This window comes from Delphinus delphis, chromosome 15 (genome assembly GCF_949987515.2).
Source record: "Delphinus delphis chromosome 15, mDelDel1.2, whole genome shotgun sequence".
Taxonomy (NCBI): Eukaryota; Metazoa; Chordata; class Mammalia; order Artiodactyla; family Delphinidae; genus Delphinus; species Delphinus delphis.
The window spans coordinates 39482084-39504688 of NC_082697.1; the positions used below are offsets into that span (position 1 = coordinate 39482084).

Here is a 22605-nt window from a genome sequence, read left to right on the forward strand (position 1 = left end):
AGGTGCAAGAAGAAATTGTTTCAATTTGATTCAAAGAGAAAAACCATTGTTTCTAATCCAAGTTCAGTCCCCTGAGCTCAGCCAACCACATTTTGTGTGCTTCCAGAGCCCCACCCTTTTTTTAACTCACCTATGAGTCATCAGCTGCCTGGCACGGGAAGGAGATGCTACAGTACACATCTCACTCCCATGGCAAAGCACATCTCTGGTGTTGGTTCATTCTCATGCAGCTCAGGAAACACTTTCCTTTTGATTTTTGATCATAGGTTCAAAAGTTCAGGATCAATGGAGCGAGTATGTTTCATCAAATATTCTTCTGCAAGGGATACAAGAGAAACTTTATTTTATTTTATATTGGATTATAGTTGATTAACAATGGTATGTTAGTTTCAGGTGTACAGCAAAGTGATTCAGTTATACATATACTTGTATCTATTCTTTTTCAAATTCTATTCCCACTTAGGTTATTACAGAATATTGAGCAGAGTTCCCTGTGCTATACCGTAGGTCCTTGTTGGTTATCTATTTTAAATATAGCAGTGTGTATATGTCAATCCCAAACTCCCAATCTATCCCTCCACCCCCTATCCTTTTTCCCCCAGTAACCATAAGTTCATTCTCTAAGTCTGTGAGCTCTGTTTTGCAAGTAAGTTCATTTGTATAATCTTTTTTAGGATTCTGCATGTAAGAGATATCATATGATATTTATCTTTCTCAAAATTACCGACCATACAGCCATGAGTCACTGTGAATCATTGGTATGTCAGGGCTCCCTGAAGACCCATTCACATGCATGGCTTTGCAGGGGGCCTTTTGAAAACACGTATCAGATCAGGTTTTTAGACCGGCATTTGCTTACAGCTCGTCAATGGCTTCCCTTGTCAGGATCAAGGCTATGGTCCTAAGCTCAGTTTACGAGCTCTGCACAACTTCCCCGCTGATTCGTCCATTGATTCATCAAAGATTTATTGGATACCTACTTCGTATCAGATGCCCTTCTAAGCCCTGGAGTACTAATGATGGACAAAGTGGATGGAGTTCCCCTTTTAGAACTGACCTACAGCCATGCCTGCCCCCTCACTACCCCTGCCAGCCCACCACCCTACCCGCTTCCCTCCCCACAGTTCTTTGGGTTCTTCCTCCTGCTGGGAACACTGCACCTCCTCAACTCCTACTGACTATTCAGATCTTATTTCAAGCATCATCTTCTTTAGGGAGGCCTTTCTCTTTTCCTGGACTAGGCCAGATCCCATCCTATCCGCTCCATAGGTCCCTGACTTATCCTTCATTTCCCTTTTTGTAAGTATTTGCTCTGGTCTGTATTTCCATCTAGACCAGGGGCTGGCAAACTTTCTCTGTAATGGGCCAGACAGTAAATATTTTCAGTTCTTTGGGACACGAAGTCCCTGTCTCAATTACTCAACTCTGCCTTTGCAGTGTGAAAGCAGCCATGGACAACAATAAACAAACGGGTGTCACTGTGTTCCAATAAAACTTTATTTTGAAAGAAAATAGCAAAAGCAAGGGGTAGGCCAGATATGGCTTGTGGGCCATAATTTGCAGACCTCAGAACAACGGGACCTGCTGTGATGATGGAAATACTGTGTGACTGTCCCACCCAGTAAGGTAGCCACCAGCCATGTGTGGTTGTCCAACATTTGAAATGTGGCTCATGCAACTGTAACCTAAATCTCTAAATGTATTTAACTTGAATGATTTTAGTTTGAATGTAAGTAGCCACATGTGGCTAATGATTATTGTTTTGGACGGTTCACATATAGACTATGAGTGTCATGAGGTCAGGGGTTCTGTCCTTCCTGGTCACCACTGTGTCACCTGGACAGAGCACAGCAGCTAGCACAGAGTAGGTACTCAATATGTATTTGTTGGATGAATGAATGAACAAATATGCCTAGAGATGATCATACTAAGTGAAGTAGGACAGAGAAAGACAAATATCATATGATATCACTTATATGTGATATCTAAAAAAGGATACAAATGAACTTATTTACAAAACAGAAATAGACTCACAGATATAAAAGACAAACATGGTCACCAAAGGGGAAACGTGGGAAGGGGGGGGATAAATTAGGAGTTTGGAATTAACAGATATACACTACTATATTTAAAATAGATAACCAACAAGGACCTACTGTATGGCACAGGGAACTATATTCAATATCTTGTAATAACCTAAAATGGAAAAGAATGTGAAAAAGAATATATATATATATGTGTGTGTGTGTGTGTGTGTACAACTGAAGCACTTTGCTGAAACTAACACAACACTGTAAATCAACTGTACTGCAATTAAAAATGTAAATAAATAAAGGAAGGGAAAAAATGAACAAATGTATAAATATGGAATGACATTAGACTTCTGGGATGTTGCCACTGGAGACTTCTTGCTCTCTAATCCTGAAGAGTTGTATTTCTGTACACACGTTTTATCCCCACCTTAGTCCATGAGTTCCATGGGGATGGAAGCCATAAGAGAAACTACCTGAATGACCCAGTGCCTAGCACAGGTACAAGCACATGGTAGTCAGCCGTCCCATGAGTGTTGACAGCTGCCAGTACCCACCTGGGAAGGACAAGGAGTCAGCCCCATGGCTATTTCTGAAACATGTTCCAATCTGTCACATCTCAAAGATCTAACTTAGAGCTTCTTTCTGATTCAACCCTGGTGCTGTGCACTTTAGAAATTCAACTTCATCCTGACTTTGCCTGCTTTATAACCTTGGGGAAATTGCCTAATGCCCTGTGACTATCTTATTAAGTGAAGATAACTCTAATTCTATTACAGTTATCCACAACCTACCTCTTAGGAATATCATGTAAGTAAATAAAATCATGGCCACAAAAGCTTTGAGCACCTCAGAGATAAGCGCTGTTCTCACCTGGACTGAGAACATCATAACTGAACAAGAAGATAGTAGGTAGTAGTTAATTTCAATGATATTAAAGCAACAATGCATTGTTTTCTCTGGTTTATCAGGATAACTTCAGAAAAGCTCTGTGCCTCTCAAGTGATCCAGCTGGTTGTGAGTAAAATTAGAAGATTGCAGTCATTGCAGGGTGGTGAAGGACAGCCACTTTGTTCCAAAGTTCAATTATGTCCAACTGACTTTAGGGCCTCCACCCCAGCTGTCATCCCAGGTAGGATCCTGGGATCCTACAAATCTTTCTTCCCTGCATTTCTTTTTCACTGCTCTTTGAAACAGAAAGTCTGACTTATCCTGCAGAGAAGGCCTGTTCAATTTCAGCAGGCACTACACACCACATCTCCAAGCAGGCAACACATGAGGTCCAGCCAGAAGTCCTTGCATGGTCCCATTCCTCTCGTTTCTACTCACTAACAAGTGCCCATGCTGGTTCTCCTGTCCTGGAAGGCCCTCACCTCCTTCCTCAACATTTTCCAGTCTTGGCTCTCTTTTTCTCTCTCATTCACTCAGTCCTACAACAGATTTTCATGGGGCACACTGCTAGGGACTCCATTTAGTCCTCTCCAAGCCATCCTACCTTTTCTGTGAATCCCTGACTTCCCAATCTGGAAGTGTGGAAGGTGGGACTCTTCGTGGGCTTCCCTGACCTCTTTGCTAACTTCTCTGGTGGTGGATGGGAAAACCATGGGAAAGCAACTGAGCCTCTCAACGACTGAACTTGGGCATCACTACAAAGAAAGGTTGGAGTAGTTAATACATAAAGAACTTGTCCCCTCAAAAAGTTCCATGTTTATAATCTGTCTGTCTCTCTCTCTGACTTCTGTACTTCTTTCTGTCATGCACCACCTAACACTCAGAGATGCTCAATAACTCAAGAATTGAATCTTTGACAACTTCACCAGATTTATTGATTGACTGATTGATGATCCCATTCTATCTTTTTTTAAATTAAAGTACAGTTGATTTACAATGCTATACTAGTTTCAGGTGTACAACATAATGATTTGATATTTTTATAACTTATACTCCATTTAAAATTCTTATAAAATATCAGTTATATTCCCTGTGCTGTACATTACATCCTTGTGTCTTATTTATTTCATACATAGTAGTTTATACATCTTAATCACCTTCCCCTATCTTGCCCCTCCCCACTGCACTGGTAACCACTAGTTTGTTCTCTGTATCTATTAGTCTACTTCTGTTTTGTTATATTCATTTGTTTTATTTTTTTAGATTCCACATATAAATGAGAATATACATTATTTGTTTTTCTCTGTCTGACTTACTTCACTAAGTGTAATATCCTCCAGGTCTACCCATGTTGTTGCAAATGGCAAAATTTCATTATTTTTTTATAGCTGAGTAATATTCCGTATATATATATATATATAGAGAGAGAGAGAGAGAGAGAGAGAGAGAGACACTCATACATCGGGGTACATATATCTTTTCAAATCAGTGTTTTCATTTTCTTTGGATAATTACCCAGGAGTGGGACTGCTGGATCATATTGTTGTTTTATTTTTAGTTTTTTGAGGAACCTCCATGCTGTTTTCCATAGTGGCTGCACCAGTTTACATTCCCCAGATTTAAATTTGAATGTTGGCCAGTGCAGACAGGTCCTGATGCACCCTTTTGCTTGGGGAGGTAACTCAGTTCTCAGACTTCTTCCAAACGCTTCTAAACAAGATTTAGACATGAAAGAATTTTAACACAATTCTTATAGTATGTATTCATTAAGGTAATACTAGATGACATAAAAAATGAGCCACCACATCTCAGTGGCATAACCCAATAGAAGTTTATTTCTCACTCATATTAAGTCTTATGGGCAGTGGCAGGAAGCTGGAGGGGGAGGAGGTGAAGACTCTGCTCCACACGGTAATTCGGGGCACCTGGCTGACAAAGCTCTGCAGACGACACTGTGTGGCTTCCAAGGTCACCTTGGCCATCAGAATTCAGATGACAATAGGGGAGAGAGAGAAAGAGATGGATCGTGAGAGAAGCTCTTGTGGGCCAGGCACAGAAATGGCACATTTCACTTCTACCAACTTCACATTGATCAGTCGTACACGTGTCTGCAAGGGACGTGGGGCATGTAGCCTGGCCATGAGAAAGAGGAGAGGGAAATGGTCTGATGCGCAGCCAGTCTCCACCGCAATGGACAATAGTGTGAAAATATTTGAAATATTCAAAAGGCCTGAGTGAGAGATAATAAAAGCTATTATTTTTTGCAAGTGATCCTTTATTTTCTGTCCTTTTATTAAATGATTTGTCTTCCTAAAAATAGTATTGTAATACAATGTTGTGAGTGTTATAATGGTATTATGTAGTGATAACGCCTAGCCTGGATCTTTTTAAGAAGTGAAGCCAGGAGCTTCCCTGGTGGCGCAGTGGTTGAGAGTCCGTCTGCCGATGCAGGGAACACGGGTTCATGCCCCGGTCCGGGAAGATCCCACATGCCGCGGAGAGGCTGGGCCCGTGAGCCATGGCCACTGAGCCTGCGCATCCGGAGCCTGTGCTCCGCAAAGGGAGAGGCCACAGCAGTGAGAGGCCCACGTACCGAAAAAAAAAGAAGTGAAGCCAGAACTGGGTCTTAAACAGTGGATATTAGGCAAGCCAAGGTGTCTATGTGTGTGGGGTGGTGGGGGGGGGGGGCAGCAGAGGACAGTTAGGAAAAGGACAGTTACCTGGCTACAGGGCCAGGTAAGGAAAAGAGGAAAACCCACTGATCCTCACAGGATGGCGTTGAACGTCCTGGAAGTTTCTCTTTTTATATGTGCCTATGTGACTTAGCCATCCTCTAAGTCAGCCCAAGGGGTTCATTTGTGAGCACATTAAATCAAGGTTCTGAAGTCACCCACACTGGATGCCCTTCACTCACCCTTCTTCGTCTACGGTGCCCTTAAAATCAGGGGGTCCCAAATTTTGGTCCCAAGCTTCCTGCTCTTCTTTTTATTTTGTGCTTTATCACATTTGCCTTTAACCGTGGTTCACGCTGGGCCTCAGAGTAGTTGAGTCCTAGATCGTATACGTCAGCTAGGCCTTTCTCTTTTCCTGCATCTCTAACTGCCCCCAAATACCCCCACTTACGCAAGCAGACACAACCCCAACTCAGCAGGTCCCGTGCACACTCATTGTCTTCCCCCACAAGCAGTCCTCCTTCTAATCTCCGCTTTCTTCTTATCCACATTCCTATAACACTCCTCGCAGATACTGTCATGACCTCTTCCTTGACCTCATACCGAACCAGTCACAAAAGTTAGTCAAACCTTTTTCATGAGGCTCTCAGCCCCTTTTGCTAGAGTCTGGACAACTCCAGGAAGGAGGTAAGCCCCTTGGGTATCCCCATGATGTGGAAAGAACCAGAAGGTGGAGCTTAACTGGGCCAGGAAGTCACCAGGCATGCTAGAGATGGATGCAGTTCAAAGGTCACAGACAGAACAGAACCCAGGAAGGGAGCCAAAGTTTCACACTAGACTAGGAAGATTGGCCATCCATCAGACCTACGACTGGTGTGAGGGCATAGAGGGAGGTCAAGAACTCAGGAGCAGGGACGGGGTCTGTCATCTTGGAATTCCCAGAACCTAGCATGTTGATGGTTCATGCAAGACATCCAATTAGTGCCCTATGTTCCCAAATACAAGGTATTTGTTATATTCTTTCCTTCACCTTCCATTCAAGACCTCATATTATGCAATGCTCTCTCACTTTAATTATTTTAAACCACCCGGTAGCATTTGGGGAAGATATTAGACAAAAGCAACATCCATTAATGTTAGCTTGGTTTGTCTGGAGAAGACATTGTTGTCAAAACGCGGCCTCTGTGCTCTGGTGCTGAATAGAAACGTGGAGACAGACTTCTGGGTAAAGTAGAAAATAATAGCTTTGTTGCTTTGCCAGGCAAAGGGGGTCACGGCGGGCTAATGCCTGCCAAACTGTGTGTCCCACCCTGGAAGGGGTAGTGAGAAGTCTTACAGTGTTCAAAAAGCAGGGCATGGTCACCTCATGGTCGTTCTTCTGACTGGTCGGTGGTGAGGTAATGAGGAATCAGCATCATCGACCTCCTGGTTCCAACTGGTCTGGGGTCTACGTGCTGTGGGCAGCATACAGTTAACTTCTCCCACCTGCTGGGGGCTTCAGTATCTGCAAAACAGCTCAAAGGACATGGCTCAGAATATTATCTATAGTCCTTGAGGAAGAACTAAAGGTCCTTGAGTTTGTTTAATGACTAAAGTATTATTATTTTGTCTTGCTTGACTGTTTTCCTTTCTGCATTTTCTCACTTCTCTGATTAAATTTATTCTTTGACTAAAGTTTTCCTACAGAAAAACAGCAGGTGGATGACATGGGATGGGTCTATTCTGGGAAGGCCGCATAGGGCCCTGCTCAGTTACAACACTGATATAATGGATAATAAGGAGTTAAGGAATTTTAATAAGATTTAATAATATTTTGTGGGTTTTTGACTGAGCAATTCAAGTGTAAAATCTCATTATAAAAGGGCTTTTTAAAAGTTACTTTAAAAACAAGTAATATAAATAAAAAATATTCATCTATCAGATAGATTGTTTTTTTGATTGTCACATATTTTGTGGCTTGGGATAAAACTTCCAGGGACTGTCACACAGATTCCAAAAATACTGCATCTCAAATAGAATAGAGGAAATAAAGGCAATATAGTCTAGAAAACTGTGTTTGTGGAATCTAATAGTGCTTACAGTATGAGAGTAGCAAAAGCATTATTTCTAATTAACATAATTTTTATATAATACATCATTTAAAATATATATGTGTAAGCTAAATTAATAAATTAAGTATTAGTAGACAAATGACACTGTAAATCACTAAAAATGGTCAAAACACTTCTTATGGATCATCTAATTGGGAAATAGGGAATCCAAGGATTGTATTATATTTGTTGAATAAAAATATGAATAAATGTATAAATATTTATTAAAGACAAAAACTTAATTAGTAGTGTTAAGAATAATTTATTCACTAATGCATTGAGCAAACATTGAGCTACCATGTGAAAATCAATTAAGCAGGAATAAGAATGGTTTGATATTAAAAGTCTACTTTCCACCGGCATGGTGACACCTAAAATAAATGAGAGAAATATTTACTTTGACTTTTTATTATGAAAATTTTCAAACATGCAGAAAAATGAAAAAATAATATAACAATCGCCCACCCGTATAACCTCCATCTAGATTCAACATTTTCCCAAAATTGCTTTATGTATGTGTTTAATTTTTGATGAACCATCTGAAAGAAAATTAGAACTGTTATAACACTTCACCCTCCTTAATCCTTCAGCATGCATTGACAAAGATTAAAGCATCCTCCCACATAACTATACTACTACTCTCACTTTTAACAAAATTAACTCCTCAATAATATATATTTCCAGTACACATTTGGATTTCCACAATTGTTCAAAATATGTGTTTTTACCAGTTTTTTTTACAAAAAACAGAAAAAGAGGATCTAATGAAAGAATACACAGTGCACTTGGGTGTCTCTTAAGTTCCCTCCCCCACTCTTTACTCTTTTTTTTTCCAGCTTGATTGAGGTATAATTAATAACTAATAATTGTATGTACTTGAGGTGTACGTGACTTGATATATGTATACGTTATGAAATTATTACCGCAATCAAGCTGATTAACACATCTATCACCTCACCTACCTACCTGTGTGTGTGTGTGTCTGCGTGTGATGAGAACACTTTAGATCTACTGTTTTAGCAAATTTCAAGTATACTATACAATATTACTACCTATAGGTACCATGCTGTACATTAGCTCCCCGGAACTTCTTCATGTTGTAACTGAAGGCTTGTACCCTTTGACCAACACCTCCCTGCTTTCCCCACCCACTGTCTGGTAATCACCAGTCTACTCTCTGTTTCTGTGAGTTCAGCTTTTTCAGATTTCACATATAAGTGAGATAAGGCAGTGTTTGGCTTCTTGAGTCTGGCTTGTCTCACTTAGCATAACATACTCTAGGTTCATCTATGTTTTACAAATGACTGAATTTTCTTTTGTGTGTGTGGCGGAAAAATATTCATGTGTGTGTGTACAAAACCCACATTTTCTTTATCCATTCATCCGTCAACACACACTTAGATCATTTCTGTATCTTAGCTGCTGTGAATGATGCTGCAGTGAACATGGAAGTGCAAATATCTCTTCAAGATACTGATTTCATTTCCTATGAATATATGCCCAAAAGTGGGATTGCTGGGTCATATGGTAATTGTTTTAATTTTTGGAGGAAACTTCATACAGTTTTCCATGATGATTGTACCAGTTGACATTCCCACTAGCAGTCCACAAGGGCTCCCTTTTCTCCACATCCTCACCAACATTTGTTATCTCTCTTTTTTTTGGTAACAGCTGGGCTAGCAGGTGTCAGGTGATATCTAATTGTGATTTTAATTTGCATTCCCTGATGATTAGTGATGTTGAGCACCTCTTCATATAACTGCTAGCCACTTGGATGTCATCTTTGGGAAAATGTCTATTCAGGTTCTCCTCCCATTTTTAATTGGATTATTTGTTTTTTACTTGTATGAGTTCCTTATGTATTTTGGGTATTAACCTATTATCAGATATATGGTTTGCAAATATTTTCTCTCATTCTGTAGGTTGCATTTTCATTTCATTGATCATTTCTCTTGCTGTGCAAAAGCTTTTTGGTTTGATGTAGTCCCACTTGTTTATGTTTTGCTTTCAAAGACCAAGCCAATTGTCATATAAAAAGTCCCACATTGTGGATTATCTGTTTCCTCATGAAGTCATTTACCTGATATTTCTTGTAAAATGGAAGTCAGATATTAGAGCTTGACTAAATTCAGGTTAAATATGTCATCAGTGTATTAAATATTACATCACGACAAGAGCATAGAGTGGTGAGTTGTTCTAACATCTGTGATGTAATTTGATCACCTGGCTGAGGTGTAACCCCAAGTTTGTGTTTGGGGAGTAACTAATAGGGTTATACATTGGCATCTTGCAAAAACCCTATTCCTTATTAATTTTTCACTTAATGGATTTAGAATCTGTTGAGAATTTTTGCCTGAATTAATTATTTCATTAGGATTTGTGAAATAAAATGTACATTGCTGATTACCCTCTTCAATGATCAGTTTCCAATTTTCTCCAAGCAGTTTTTCAAATCTTAAATATGTTCTTTGAAAGGTAAAAGGTCAAAAGTCCAAAAATTTTAATATCATAGTTTATTGTAATGGAAGAGTAGTAATTTTCCACTTTCTTTTGTCTTTTCAGCAAAATGGAAATTCAAATTTTTATAAGCCAATGGTTGAATCCTTTGAGGAAGCACCTCTACATGTTATGGTTTTCACTTACTTGGGATATGGAATTGGAACGCTGTTTGGTTATCTCAGAGATTTTTTGAGAAACTGGGGAATAGAAAAATGCAATGCAGCCATAGAGAGAGAAAAGCAAAAAGTACGTATGAACACCTCCCTGGGTCTTTGTCAATGCCAATTCTTCTGTAAAGTGTTCTCACAAGTGGTGATGTGTGTACAGGTCCTAAAAAGAGTGATACTCTCAGGAACTATCCAGGGTAAATTCTATTCCTCTGCACCCCATAAACCCCCAAACATTCCCTGTGTATTCACGCACTTGTTTTTTACAAACATTTATTGAGCAACTACTATTTGCCGGACTGAACTAAAGGTTTTCTTGTAAATTATCATATTTAATTTTTATAATGATATAGATATTAAAATAGCATTTTAAAGGTGAAAAATCAAAATATAAGAGTGAGGACACATGAGTGGAACTTTATTCTGGTCTTCTAGGTGTCAGTTGAGTATTATTTATGTTCTATCCTGGAAGAGGAAAGAGTGTTTGAGTGAAATGTGGGACTTTTATTTCATCTAGGTCAGTTTCTCAACTTTGGCACTACTGACATTTCAGACTGGATAATTCTTTGATATGGGAGACTGCCCTGTGCATTGTAGAAATTTTAACAGCATCCCTGACCTTTACCCACTAGATGCAATTAGCACTCTCCCACATACTTGTGACAATGAAAAATGCCTCCAGACATTGCCAAATTCCTCACAGATTGCAAAATCACCCTGTGTAGAACCACTGATCTAGATACTTTCAATAATTAACCTATAAAAATCTACATCATCCCCTTTTCACATAGAGCTAACAGGACAACCTGGAAAATATTAAGAGACCTGTGAGCAACCTGCATCCTTTTAACATGTTTTCCAAAATTGGTTCAAATGATTTATGATGCCATGAATCTCTTTTTCCTAAAACTTGCTTTGCAATATACAATTGTGGCCATAGATTATTCCACATGATGGAGCCTTGAACACATCTGAGCAAAGAACATAGGTAAGGCATGAACTTCAATGTAATGAGAGAACTTCAAATCTTGTAACTTAGTGACTAGTACCCCTGGTAAGCTAAACTCTTGTTACAGTAACATAACCATGAACAAATCATGTAGAACACTTACTTTGCAATTACCTTAAGTCAAGCATATCACCTTCAGAAGAAAATCAGGCCCAGCTTTATTATTGTACTCTCTCCTACCTTTAGCAAGTATTTGAGTATATGCTGTCTACCAAGTAATGGAGGCTAATAGAGAAGAAACTATAGGTCTTTCCATGAGAGAATTTGAAGTCTGGTGTGCAAAACAGACTCACCAGCAAAACAAATGATAAAAAGTGATGATGGGGCAGAAGGTGACAAAGGAAACAGGGATCGGTGCCCTGTGATTCTCTTAAGGAGTCAGGAAGGCATGATATTGGGGCTTGCACGGTGAGCAGGAGTTTGCCTAGTGAGCAAGGGTGAGAAGGAAGACACTCTCTGAAGAGGGCACTGCTTGTGTCAAAGCATTCATTAACTCACTAATCAAGTCAGGTTTGTTTGGAGCATGTATCTTGTGCCAGGCACTGTATTACAGTCTTGGAATATAGGAATAACTAAGGCAGATAATGGTTCTTGCTTTCAGAGAGCTAACCATAAAAAAAAAGCAGTTGCAATGGAATTTGGTAAGAGGTACCATAGCGGTAAGTAGATGACATCAAGGAAGCAAAGAAGAGAAACATTTAACCTGAACTTGGTGTTCAGGGAAGACTCCTGGGAGGAAGAGAAAGTTAAATTGACATCTAAGGGCTAAAGAGTAAGTAGTAAGGCAAAGGGTGAGGCAAGATGAGCTGGAAGGAGTCTTCAGGGAGAAGAAATGTGATGCAAAGTGGCCCAGAGGTCAGAGAAAGCATTGTACATTTAAGGAACCAATGAATTCTAATGACCAGAGTGTTGCGAGTGAGAGTGGGAGCATGTGGGGAGAAAGATTGCTTGAGAGGCAAGCAGGGACCATACTATAATGGGTTTTTATAAGCCATGGGCATTTATTAGAACAATGGGAAGGCATTGAAGGATTTCAGGCAGAGGAATGCAGATTTGCAGATTAGAAAGATCATGTTCACTGCTCTATAAAAAATGGATTTACAGGACAATATAGGGGCCAAAAAAACCAGTTAAGAGGCTGAGGCAGAAGTCCAGTTTGAAAAAAAATCTAGATGAGCCCTTGGGCTGGGACCAGGGTAGTGATAATAGGGATGGTGATAATAGGCGAGGCCAAGAGAGGTTTAAGAGATGGAGTTAGGACTACTCAGCTGTAAGAAAGAAGGAAACCATGCCATTTGCAGCAGCATGGATGGACCTAGAGATTGTCACACTAAGTGAAGTAAGTCAGACAGAGAAAAACAAATATCATACAATATCAGTTATATGTGGCATATAAACAAATGATACAAGTGAAGTTATTTACAAAATAGAAATAGACTCACAGACATAGAAACAAACTTATGGTTATCAAAGGGGAAAGAGCCAGTGAGGGATAAATTAGGAGGTTGGGATTAACAGATACACACTACTATATACAAAATAGATAAATAATAAGGACCTACTGTATAACACAGGGAACTATATTCAATATCTTGTAATAATCTATAATCTGAAAAGAATATATACATATATATATATATGTATAACTGAATCACTTCGCTGTAAGCCTGAAACTAGTACAACTTTATTTATTTTTTTAATGGTGTGTTAGTTTCTGCTTTATAACAAAGTGAATCAGTTATACATATACATATGTTCCCATATCTCTTCCCTCTTGCATCTCCCTCCCTCCCATCCTCCCTATCCCACCCCTCTAGGTGGTCACAAAGCACCGAGTTGATCTTCCTGTGCTGTGCGGCTGCTTCCCACTAGCTATCTATTTTACGTTTGGTAGTGTATATATGTCCATGCCACTCTCTCACTTTGTCACAGCTTACCCTTCCCCCTCCCCTTTTTCTCCTTGTCCCTGTTAGGAAGTTATATATAATATATCCCTCACTGTTTTTTTTAATGGTTCTCTTAGAATATTTAACACATATATTTAGAATTTAGTTACCATTATTTAGTAACTAGAGTCTTCCCCTGACCAGGAGAAGAATTTAATAAAATTGCACTTTCTTTCTCCCACATACCCATTCTCCATGTTGTCATTTATTTGTGAATTTTTAGTTTCTGTTTCTTTATACTACAAATATAATGCTACTTGGGCTAAACCATCTTCCATCAGTTTCTTCACTCACTATTTTTTCTGGCATCTGTCTTCCTCCATAGTTATTTCATTGTATTATTGAGGTACACGCTCAATTATTATAGAAAAGGGAATTAAACTCAAGACTCCTTACATATATTGGAAAGTTTTTACTTGGATTTTCCCATTTGTTTGCTGGTTTGGCTGATTATAGGATTTTAAGTTCAAAATAATTTTCCCTCATACTCTTTTCCACCATTGTCACCTAAGAAAAGTCCGAAGCAGTCTAATTCATATTCCCTTGTCTATAAACTGCCTTTCCCTGAAGCATTTTGAGATTCTTCCCTTTGACTTCTGAAATTTAACCAGGATGTAGCTTGGCGTGTGTTTTTCCTTATTTGCTCTATTCAGGACCTGATAGACTATTTACATCTTAGGATTCAAAACTTCCTTCCTCTCTGGAACTTGCCCCTCCTCCTCCTCCTTTTTTTTTAACTTCCTTTTCCTCCTCTTTCACCTCATCTCCTCCTTCTCCTCCTTCCTTCAATCTTGCAAATCCTTCTAGGGAGATACTGGACCTTCTAAATCTGCCCTTCGTATCTCTTGACTTTTCCTCCATATTTTATTTTCTCTGTCCTGGAATGATTAGTCAACTGACTATGCTAGTTTATTAATTTACTTCTCAGCTGTGTTCATTGTACTTTTGAACGTTTAATTTTTTAAAAGGATCCATTGTTTCGTTGTGTCTTTCTAAACACGTTACTTACATATTTTTAAATTCTTTTTCTGTTTGCTCTATGAAGTCTTTTCACTAAATGTCAGTTCTGCTTATTGAATTTGGTGCCTCTTATTGTACTAGTTTTCCTGTAATAGTGATGATGTTTTGTTTTATGCTCACTTTTTAATTTAGGAATCCTTATTTGCTTACACATTCACCTGTCTTGAGTGATTGTAGAAAGAAAATGGAATGTGTTGCCTGGACCAGGGGCTTGTGTTCTTGCTGTGTGGTCTCCCCACCTCTCTACAGTGGGGTCTTGTTCTTCCAGTCAGTTCTTGCTGCCCATCACAGTGCTTTGTGCTGTGGACAATGCAACTGCTTCTTACTTATTAACCCAATAAAAGAAGAACAAAGAGATATTGCTTCATTAATCACCCAGGGTATCAACTTCTTGTAGTTATCAACTCTTGGCTTTAATGATCCCTACAGTTAGTGTATGTCCATACCAGTCTTCTCTGCAAATGTTTTAGGGCTATGGTTTCCTGTGGTCTTATTTCTGCATTGAGCAGATCTTATTTATGTTCTATCTTTTGTGATCCTTCTATATTTCTGATTCATTGATGATTTATAAATTTATTTTGGTTTTTAAGTATCTACTTTTTGTCATTTCACAGAGCTTTTAGATGATTGGTAGAATACATACAAGCACTGAATCCGCTATCTTTATTCAACCTTCCTCTAATTTCTTAATAAGAAAAATTAAATTTAGCCATCCTTATTTTGTGTTTCTCATACTTCAAAGAACTGTCTATAATACAGTTAGTTGCCCTTCCCAACAAAAAGGAAAACACAAACATATTTTATTATTATTCTGAGCTCAACCCTGGTAGGAGAAACAGCTGTTTCTCAAGAGGAAATAATGATAAAAAAGAAATATTAGGTGAGAACAGAAGCATCAATGTAGGCACAAATGAAAAACTACGATTGATAATGATTCTCTCTCTCTCTCCAAATCCATGATTCTATTTGCTACTGAATGGGCAAGTAGTTAAACCAAAAAAAAGAAGGGACAAATTTGGTAGTATTTTTCCAAATTTGGTAGTATTTTTTACAATGTGCCATGGATATGTTCTCTTCAATCCCTTTTAAATACCTATCTCTGCAGCATGATTTATTCAAAAGAGCATTGGTTATAGAACTGGGTACAAATCCCAATCTGTCCACTCAGATTTTCTGACTTTCTGTTGAATTGTCTATAAAAGTAGGATTGATATATCTATAACATTTGGAAAATGATAAGGTACCCTACAAGCTTAACAGTGGAAAAAGAAAGAGTGTCATATTGTAGGAGAAACAAAGGCATTTTCATGGCTGCATTATTAGGTTTTGTTCAACCCTCCTATATCCTGCTCCCAAAAATTATTATGTCCTTGTGGCCTGGGGTTCACTTTCACACTTAGCCTTTTGTGTCAGGAAGAAAAATATAGTGAGTTGGTCATGTGACGAGTTAAATCTACAACTAGATAAGGATATACCCCATTGCAGTGCTTCTGTTTTTGCAATATCTAGTCCAGTTTCATTTTTTGGTATAGTTACAAAACTGTGGGAGGCTTACCTGAGACTAGAAGACAGCGACATTTGGAAGGCATTGACTGCTCCTGAAGAAACCTCACTGGTGCTCAAAGGAATGGGTTGGGGTGAAAATACACCCACACAGAGGCAGGAAGCTCACCGGTAGAGGCAGAGGAATAGGAGAACTGTACCCTCAAAACAGGCCTTCTTCTTTGGACCAGATCTTTTTTTTTTTTATTTCATACTGGAGTATGGTTGATTAACAATGTAGTGTTAGTTTTGGGTATACAGCAAAGTGATTCAGTTTTATACATATACATATATCTGTTGTTTTTCAAATTCTTTTCCCACTTAGCTTATTACAGAGTATTGAGCAGAGTTCCCTGTGCAATACAGTTGGTCCTTGTTGGTTATCTATTTTAAATATAGCAGAGAATACATGTCAATCCCAAACTCCCAATCTATCCCTCCCCCCAACCCTTCCCCCCTGGTAACCATAAGTTAGTTCTCTAAGTCTGTGAGTCTGTTTCTGTTTTGTAAATACGTTCATTTGTGTCTTTTTTTTTTTTAGATTCAGCATATAAGTGATATTTGTCTTTCTCTGTCTGCCTTACTTCACTTAGTATGATCATCTCCAGGTCCATCCCCGTTGCGGCAAATGGCATTATTCTTGAATTCTAAGAAGGTTCCCAAGCTCAATTCTCCCTCTCGGGAACACTGGGATTCGTTGTCTCCAGCACTCATTTGGGGACTTGTATTTTGCTGTCATTTTTGTTACTTTTATTTGCCACAGGTTTTACCTCCCCCACTAAAAGGAGGTGGAGGACTCACAGAGTTATTTGTGGACCCCACCCAACCCCTTACCCAAGAACCTTGCTCAAAATATTTGCAGATGGAATATTTTCATGGTTCCTCCATGTCTTTTAGTGTTCAATTGCAAATGAACTACAAAAAGCGAGACACCAAAGGTAAACTTCTGCCTCTGTTATTACAGGATTTTGTGCCGCTGTATCAAAGCTTTGAGAATTTTTATACACGGAACCTTTACATGAGAATCAGAGACAACTGGAACCGGCCCATCTGCAGTGCCCCGGGGCCTCTGTTTGATGTGATGGAGAGGGTGTCAGATGACTACAACTGGACATTTAGGTGAGGCGGCCACCTGGAGGGGCTTGGTTGAAAGAAATGCTTTCAAGGAAATTCTAGCATGGGCACCAGATCACAGATCTGAAAAAAGCACAAAGCAATAGAACAGCTGCTCTTCCATCATTCAGCCCTTTGCAAGCCCTCGTGATGCCAATGGGAGAAGTCACAGTAATTAAATTGCCAAGGGCAGCTTACTTGTATTGCGATTAAAGAGGAATCAGTGGCAGAAGGTGCAGGATACACAGAGCCAGCCGGGAAGAGTCCTTTTCAGCTTTATTGACAAATTGTACCCTCCTACTTCCTGCTGAGGGAGCCAGTGATGACCATGGCTCTTTCTGATTTAGAAAGTCCTTGCTGAAATTTAAACCAGAGCACAGGTGTCACGAAAGCAAGCACCCAAGACAAATCAGGGCTGAGTAACACTCCATGGCCTGGAAACCTTTTCCCAATGCTCTGCCCAGGTTCATTATGAGGTGACTCTCCTCTAAGGACAAATCATTTTGTGGTGACAACAAGGCAAATCAAAAAGAAAAGACGTGACTTGGGCCAAACCCAAGGTCTCTTCGTGAGAGTCTTTTCTGGAGCACTAGGATGATATTAAATGAGAAAGCCCTTTGTGTTCACCTGCCCTTCTCTCTGCAGGTTTACTGGAAGAATCATCAAAGATGTCATCAATATGGGTTCCTATAACTTCCTTGGCCTTGCAGCCAAGTACGATGAATCTATGAAAACAGTAAAGGATGTTTTAGAGACATATGGCCTGGGCGTGGGCAGCACCAGACATGAAATGGGTACGTACATTCACTATTTTGAAATTTTTTTCCAGTTGGGTCTCAGATTCCTGGTGGCTACTTCTCAAATCTAGATCATATCTAGACAGTGTGCCTCAAAATGTTGTTATAAAACACAAAAAGGAAAAGGTATATAACGGTCTTTTTGGAAATTTCAAACATTATGTTCTTACTAGGCAGTTTTTAAAGATTTTAATTCTCCAGAGTAAAAAAAAAAATTGTTCTTTCCTGACCATGTTATCTAAAAAAGCAGCTATAATGCCTCTTCCATCTGGTCCTTTTCTGGGTCTTTTCTTTTCCACTTTTCTTTTCTTTTTAACAGCTTTTTTGAGTTACAATTGCTATTCAAAGAAAACCATTGTACTTATTTAGTATATATAATTTAATGAGTTTGGACATATGCATATACCTGTGAAACCATCACCACAATCAAGGTGATAAACATATCCATTACCTCAGAAAGTGTCATATCGTCCTCCTTTTTATGGTAAGAATGCTTAAATGAGATCGATCCTTTTTTCTATTTTTTCCCCTAAATAAAATTTTATTTTATTTTTACTTATTGAAGTAAAGTTGACTTACAATATTATATCAGTTTCAGGGGAAACCCTAGTAATTCTGTATTTAGAGATCTACCCTTTTAACAAATGTTCAAGGGCACAGTACAGAATTGTTCCAGGAACTGTGTGAAAGGGCAGGTCTCTAGAACTTACTCGTCCTGTATCACAGAAGCTTCGTACCCATTGAACAACAACTTCTCCTTTGGATTTGGCTCTTTCTCCCACTTTTCTTAATGATGCCTATCACTTATCTTGCTTTTGTACTTGTATATTGCCTGTCTCTGCTCCTGCAACATAAGTTCCATGAAGGGAGGAATGGGTCGTATTGACTTGTGTTGAATGAATGAATGAATGAATGATGAATGAATGAATGGTAAAGATGAAGCAGACTGCCTATTTATTTCTCTTTTAGCTGAAACATTTTTCTCTTAGAGGAGTAAGATCTTTGAGAAGGAAACTTCTGCTCCCCTCACTTCCGGGAGGATGAGCAGAGCAAGCCTGTTCCTGTGGCCTGCTTCGCTCTTCCTGGCCCACTCTCTCCTCCTATATTATCTCATGTGTTCCTCACAAAGCCCCATGCTGTGCGGGGCAGGACAGGTGGTGTTATTGCCATCTTCCAGAGGAGGAAACTGAGGACCACAGTGACTCAGTGATGTGCCTATAGTGGCCGATGACCCATCCTAACTCCCGGGGTTGCTCAGCTTTCCTACTAAGCAGTTTCCCAACCAGGATAATACATGCAGAGCTCACTAGGTCAGTTTCAGGCCTAAGAATCAGAGTTAAAGCTGCTAAAAATGGATTTACCATTCATGAAAAATGAGCCACATGCCTCTCTCAGATAACCCCTTGGCAGAAGGCCTTTAAAAGCATGTAATTATTCAGACCTGTGCAATAAATAGCCATTCAGATTGAACAAAATCACCTTCTTATCCACATAGCCAGTAAATACTTAACTAAAACTCCAGAGTGTATAAGTAGTTGCCCAGATTTCTTAGGAAAGACACGGTATCTTTATTTTGACTCATGAGGGCTGGAGAAATAAGCAGGGAGTGGAAGAAAGGTTCTACTCCTTTAGAAGAGCTGGGTCACCCACAGGACCCTACTTGGTGGCGGGATCGAGACTGGAAGGACACACCGTCAAAAGAGACACGGAGGCAGCAACCTTTGGGGATGTTGCCTCTGGTGCTGGTGACACCAAACACAAGGGTTGTTCATCAGGAAACACACTCCTGAAGATGAGGACCCCCAACTCACTGAGACAGAACAGTCCCCAGTCACAACACCAGAAACTAAAGAGAGGCAGCCTGACACAGGCGATGGTTTCCTCCCAGTAAAGACAGATGCGGAATAAAGGTCCCTGATTCTGCAGACTCAACAAACCCAGAGAAACCAAGCAGAGACGAAGATCCCTGTTTAGACTGCCTACAGCCTACATGCTTTCTCCACCTACTCATCCTTCTGAATCACTGGGCTTTTAATATTTAGTTGCTTCATTGTGAGCTCTCCAACTCAAGCTCTAGGAAGATTTTAACAGCTTCCAAGGAAACAGTGAGACAGCAAGGTAGAAACCACCCACAGTAATTTTAGGCAAATAGAAGAACTGAAAACAAGAATATAAGCAATCTAAAAATAAATGAATAAACAGGGTACATCTGAAAGTCTTCTGCAAGATAAATGGTAACCTGAACATAGCAGTCAAGAATTGGTAATATAGTTGTTTTTTTTTTAACATCTTTATTGGAGTATAATTGCTTTACAATGGTGTGTTAGTTTCTGCTGTATAGTTTTGAATGCCATTTACTTCAAGATATACAAGTAACTTTTGGAAAATGTATGCTACATAGCCTTAAGAAAATATTTAACAGGGCCAATGGACTAACAGTGAAACTTTGGTAATATAGAGGCTTAAGAATTTTTAGTAACCAAAATAGCTTCTTGAGGAACCCAAAGTAAATGTTTAGGGACGTTTAATCACTTAAAATACTTCCTAGAGCTTTTAAAAGTAGTTTCCAATGTTCCAGGGGGAAAAGAACACAGAAATCATATTCCAAAATAGGAAAATTCAATGAAAAAGAAATCAAGAGGAAACACATAAAATATAGTAAAAGGGACTTCCCTGACGGTCCGATGTAGGGTGGGTGAGGGTTCGATCCCTGATCAGAGAACTAAGATCCCACATGCTGCACAGCATGGCCACAAACGAAAAGTAACAAGTAAAAAATAAATAAATAAAAATAAAATATAGTAAAAGGATAAAAGATCACATATTTTATTTTTACCAAAAATATATAACTAGAACATATTTGCCTACTAGAAGCAAAGGACTGAGATTTGGCCAAAAACTAAACTCAATTATGTGCTGTAATCAAAAATAAATACAACTAAATTAAAGTTATTCCAAAGGATGAAAAGCAGAAAGATAGGTCCCAGCCAGGCACCTGGTTCCACCTCCCCATTGTAACCAACAACAAAATACCCTCAGTGCCCAAGAGGGAGGTCAATTCAGTGGAAGGAGCAGCAAAAAGTGCCCTAGAGTAAGGTTGTTTGCCAAATCTACACCTGCAAATGTTAAAACTAGGCCCAAAATAGAACTGAAAATGACACATTTCCAGACAGATATGTACAGAATTTTAAGTGATATTTTAAGATGTAAAATGATGTGCTACTGTTTACTTTTCTGTACAACTAAAAGATAGCAGAATATGGAATTAGGGGAGGCTTTGACCCCTTGTGGGTGGATTTAACATTTCACATGCTGATATGGGTGGGATGATTGCACTTTTCACACATCCTAAATATGAGACAGAGTGAAATGGCAAATTGGAGTCACCATCAAGCATTTAAATATCTGACACATTTTAAATTCCTATCTTCTATATTCCTGTTGGTTTTTGTTAGAATGTTCCCTGATCCGGGCTGTCTCCCTGAAACTGCATGCCTTATGTGACATCTTTGGTAATTACAACCTAGTTTTGTTTTGTTTTGTTTTGTTTTAATAATGTTGTTAATGTGTGTGAAAGATGAGAAATTTTTGAGTTTAGGTGTGTGTGACATTACATTGTGAATTAGGGACCTCTGGAGTGAACAGCCTATCAAATGTTGAAATTGGTACTCTTTAAGCTGGCTTGCCTTCAAATTTTTAGCTGCAAAGTCTGTAGATTAACTGTCTTAGCTGAAAAACGCTAGAATAACTACTATAATTTGTTTAGAAACAGATTCTAAAACTACATGGATGTTTAGATTTTTAGCACTAAGATTGAGAGTTGTGTAAAAATTGTTCATAATGTCTGAAGAGTAACATCAAACAATCAGTAGTATCTTCAGGAATTCCCTGGTGGTCCAGTGGTTAGGACACAGCGCTTCCACTGCCAAGACCCGAGTCTGATCCCTGGTCAGGGAACTAAGATCCCACAAGCTGCTTAGCCTGGCCTAAATAAATAAGTAAATAAAATGAAAAAAACAATCAGTAAAACTTCATTATGCAAGATATTTCTATATATGATCTTTGAGTTTTGTTACTGGAAAGAACTATTTAATTTTGCTGTATGTGGAAGGTGCTTGTTTGAATATATTGATTTAACAATGGAAGACGTTCATGCAGCCACCCCTAACTCAAAGTCAATGCAGAATTGCTTGTTCTTCCTTCATATGAATTAAGCTTTAAGTGAAGAATAAACTGAAACTTTAAAGATAAATAAACAAACAACCTAAAGGTGTGGTGCAAATGCAAACAGAAAGAAAAGCAGAAGTTAAGCTTAGTGTATGAATTATTAAACATAAGGAGAGATTCACCTTATAAAAATTATGTGGAGAGTCCATAATGAAGATTGATGCAACTCCTATAGCCTCTGTGCATTAAGTAACACAGCAGAGACATATATGGCTCTTTATTTTTCTATACAAACTGGAAATTAGTAGGACAATGAATTATGGGAGGCTTCAAAAATCATATGGGTCAACTTAACATACTCGATTAAAAACAAAAGTGAGAAAAATAAAAAGTGAGATAGTGATAGAAAACCCTAAAATTCCTCCCAGTCCTTGAAAAATGAAGAAGACAAAAAAATAAGCAAATAAAGACACAGAAGACATTAACAATGTAATTGTTGAGTTTAGTTTAATATTTATATATTGAATGCTGAACTTTAAAACATATTACCAGTAGACGATATCTTTTTAAATATTTATTGAATTTTCATATAAATTTACTATATATTATGCACAAAGAAAACCTCATTGAATTCCAAAAAGTGAAATCTACATAGGTCACGT

The 22605-nt window shown here is 38.8% G+C and overlaps 1 protein-coding gene across 4 annotated transcripts in view; it reads left to right on the top strand.

Moving 5' to 3' along the window:
- Nucleotides 1-22605, top strand: part of SPTLC3 (serine palmitoyltransferase long chain base subunit 3) — a 126233-nt gene that overhangs the window by 11411 nt on the left and 92217 nt on the right. For 3 of the 4 annotated variants that reach the window (XM_060031241.1, XM_060031245.1, XM_060031242.1), the window contains 3 exons: nucleotides 10246-10428; nucleotides 16831-16985; nucleotides 17625-17773. In XM_060031241.1, coding sequence (XP_059887224.1) covers nucleotides 10246-10428; nucleotides 16831-16985; nucleotides 17625-17773 — 487 coding nt within the window. The remainder of the gene's footprint in view (nucleotides 1-10245; nucleotides 10429-16830; nucleotides 16986-17624; nucleotides 17774-22605) is intronic. The other variant, XM_060031243.1, reaches the window with a different exon arrangement.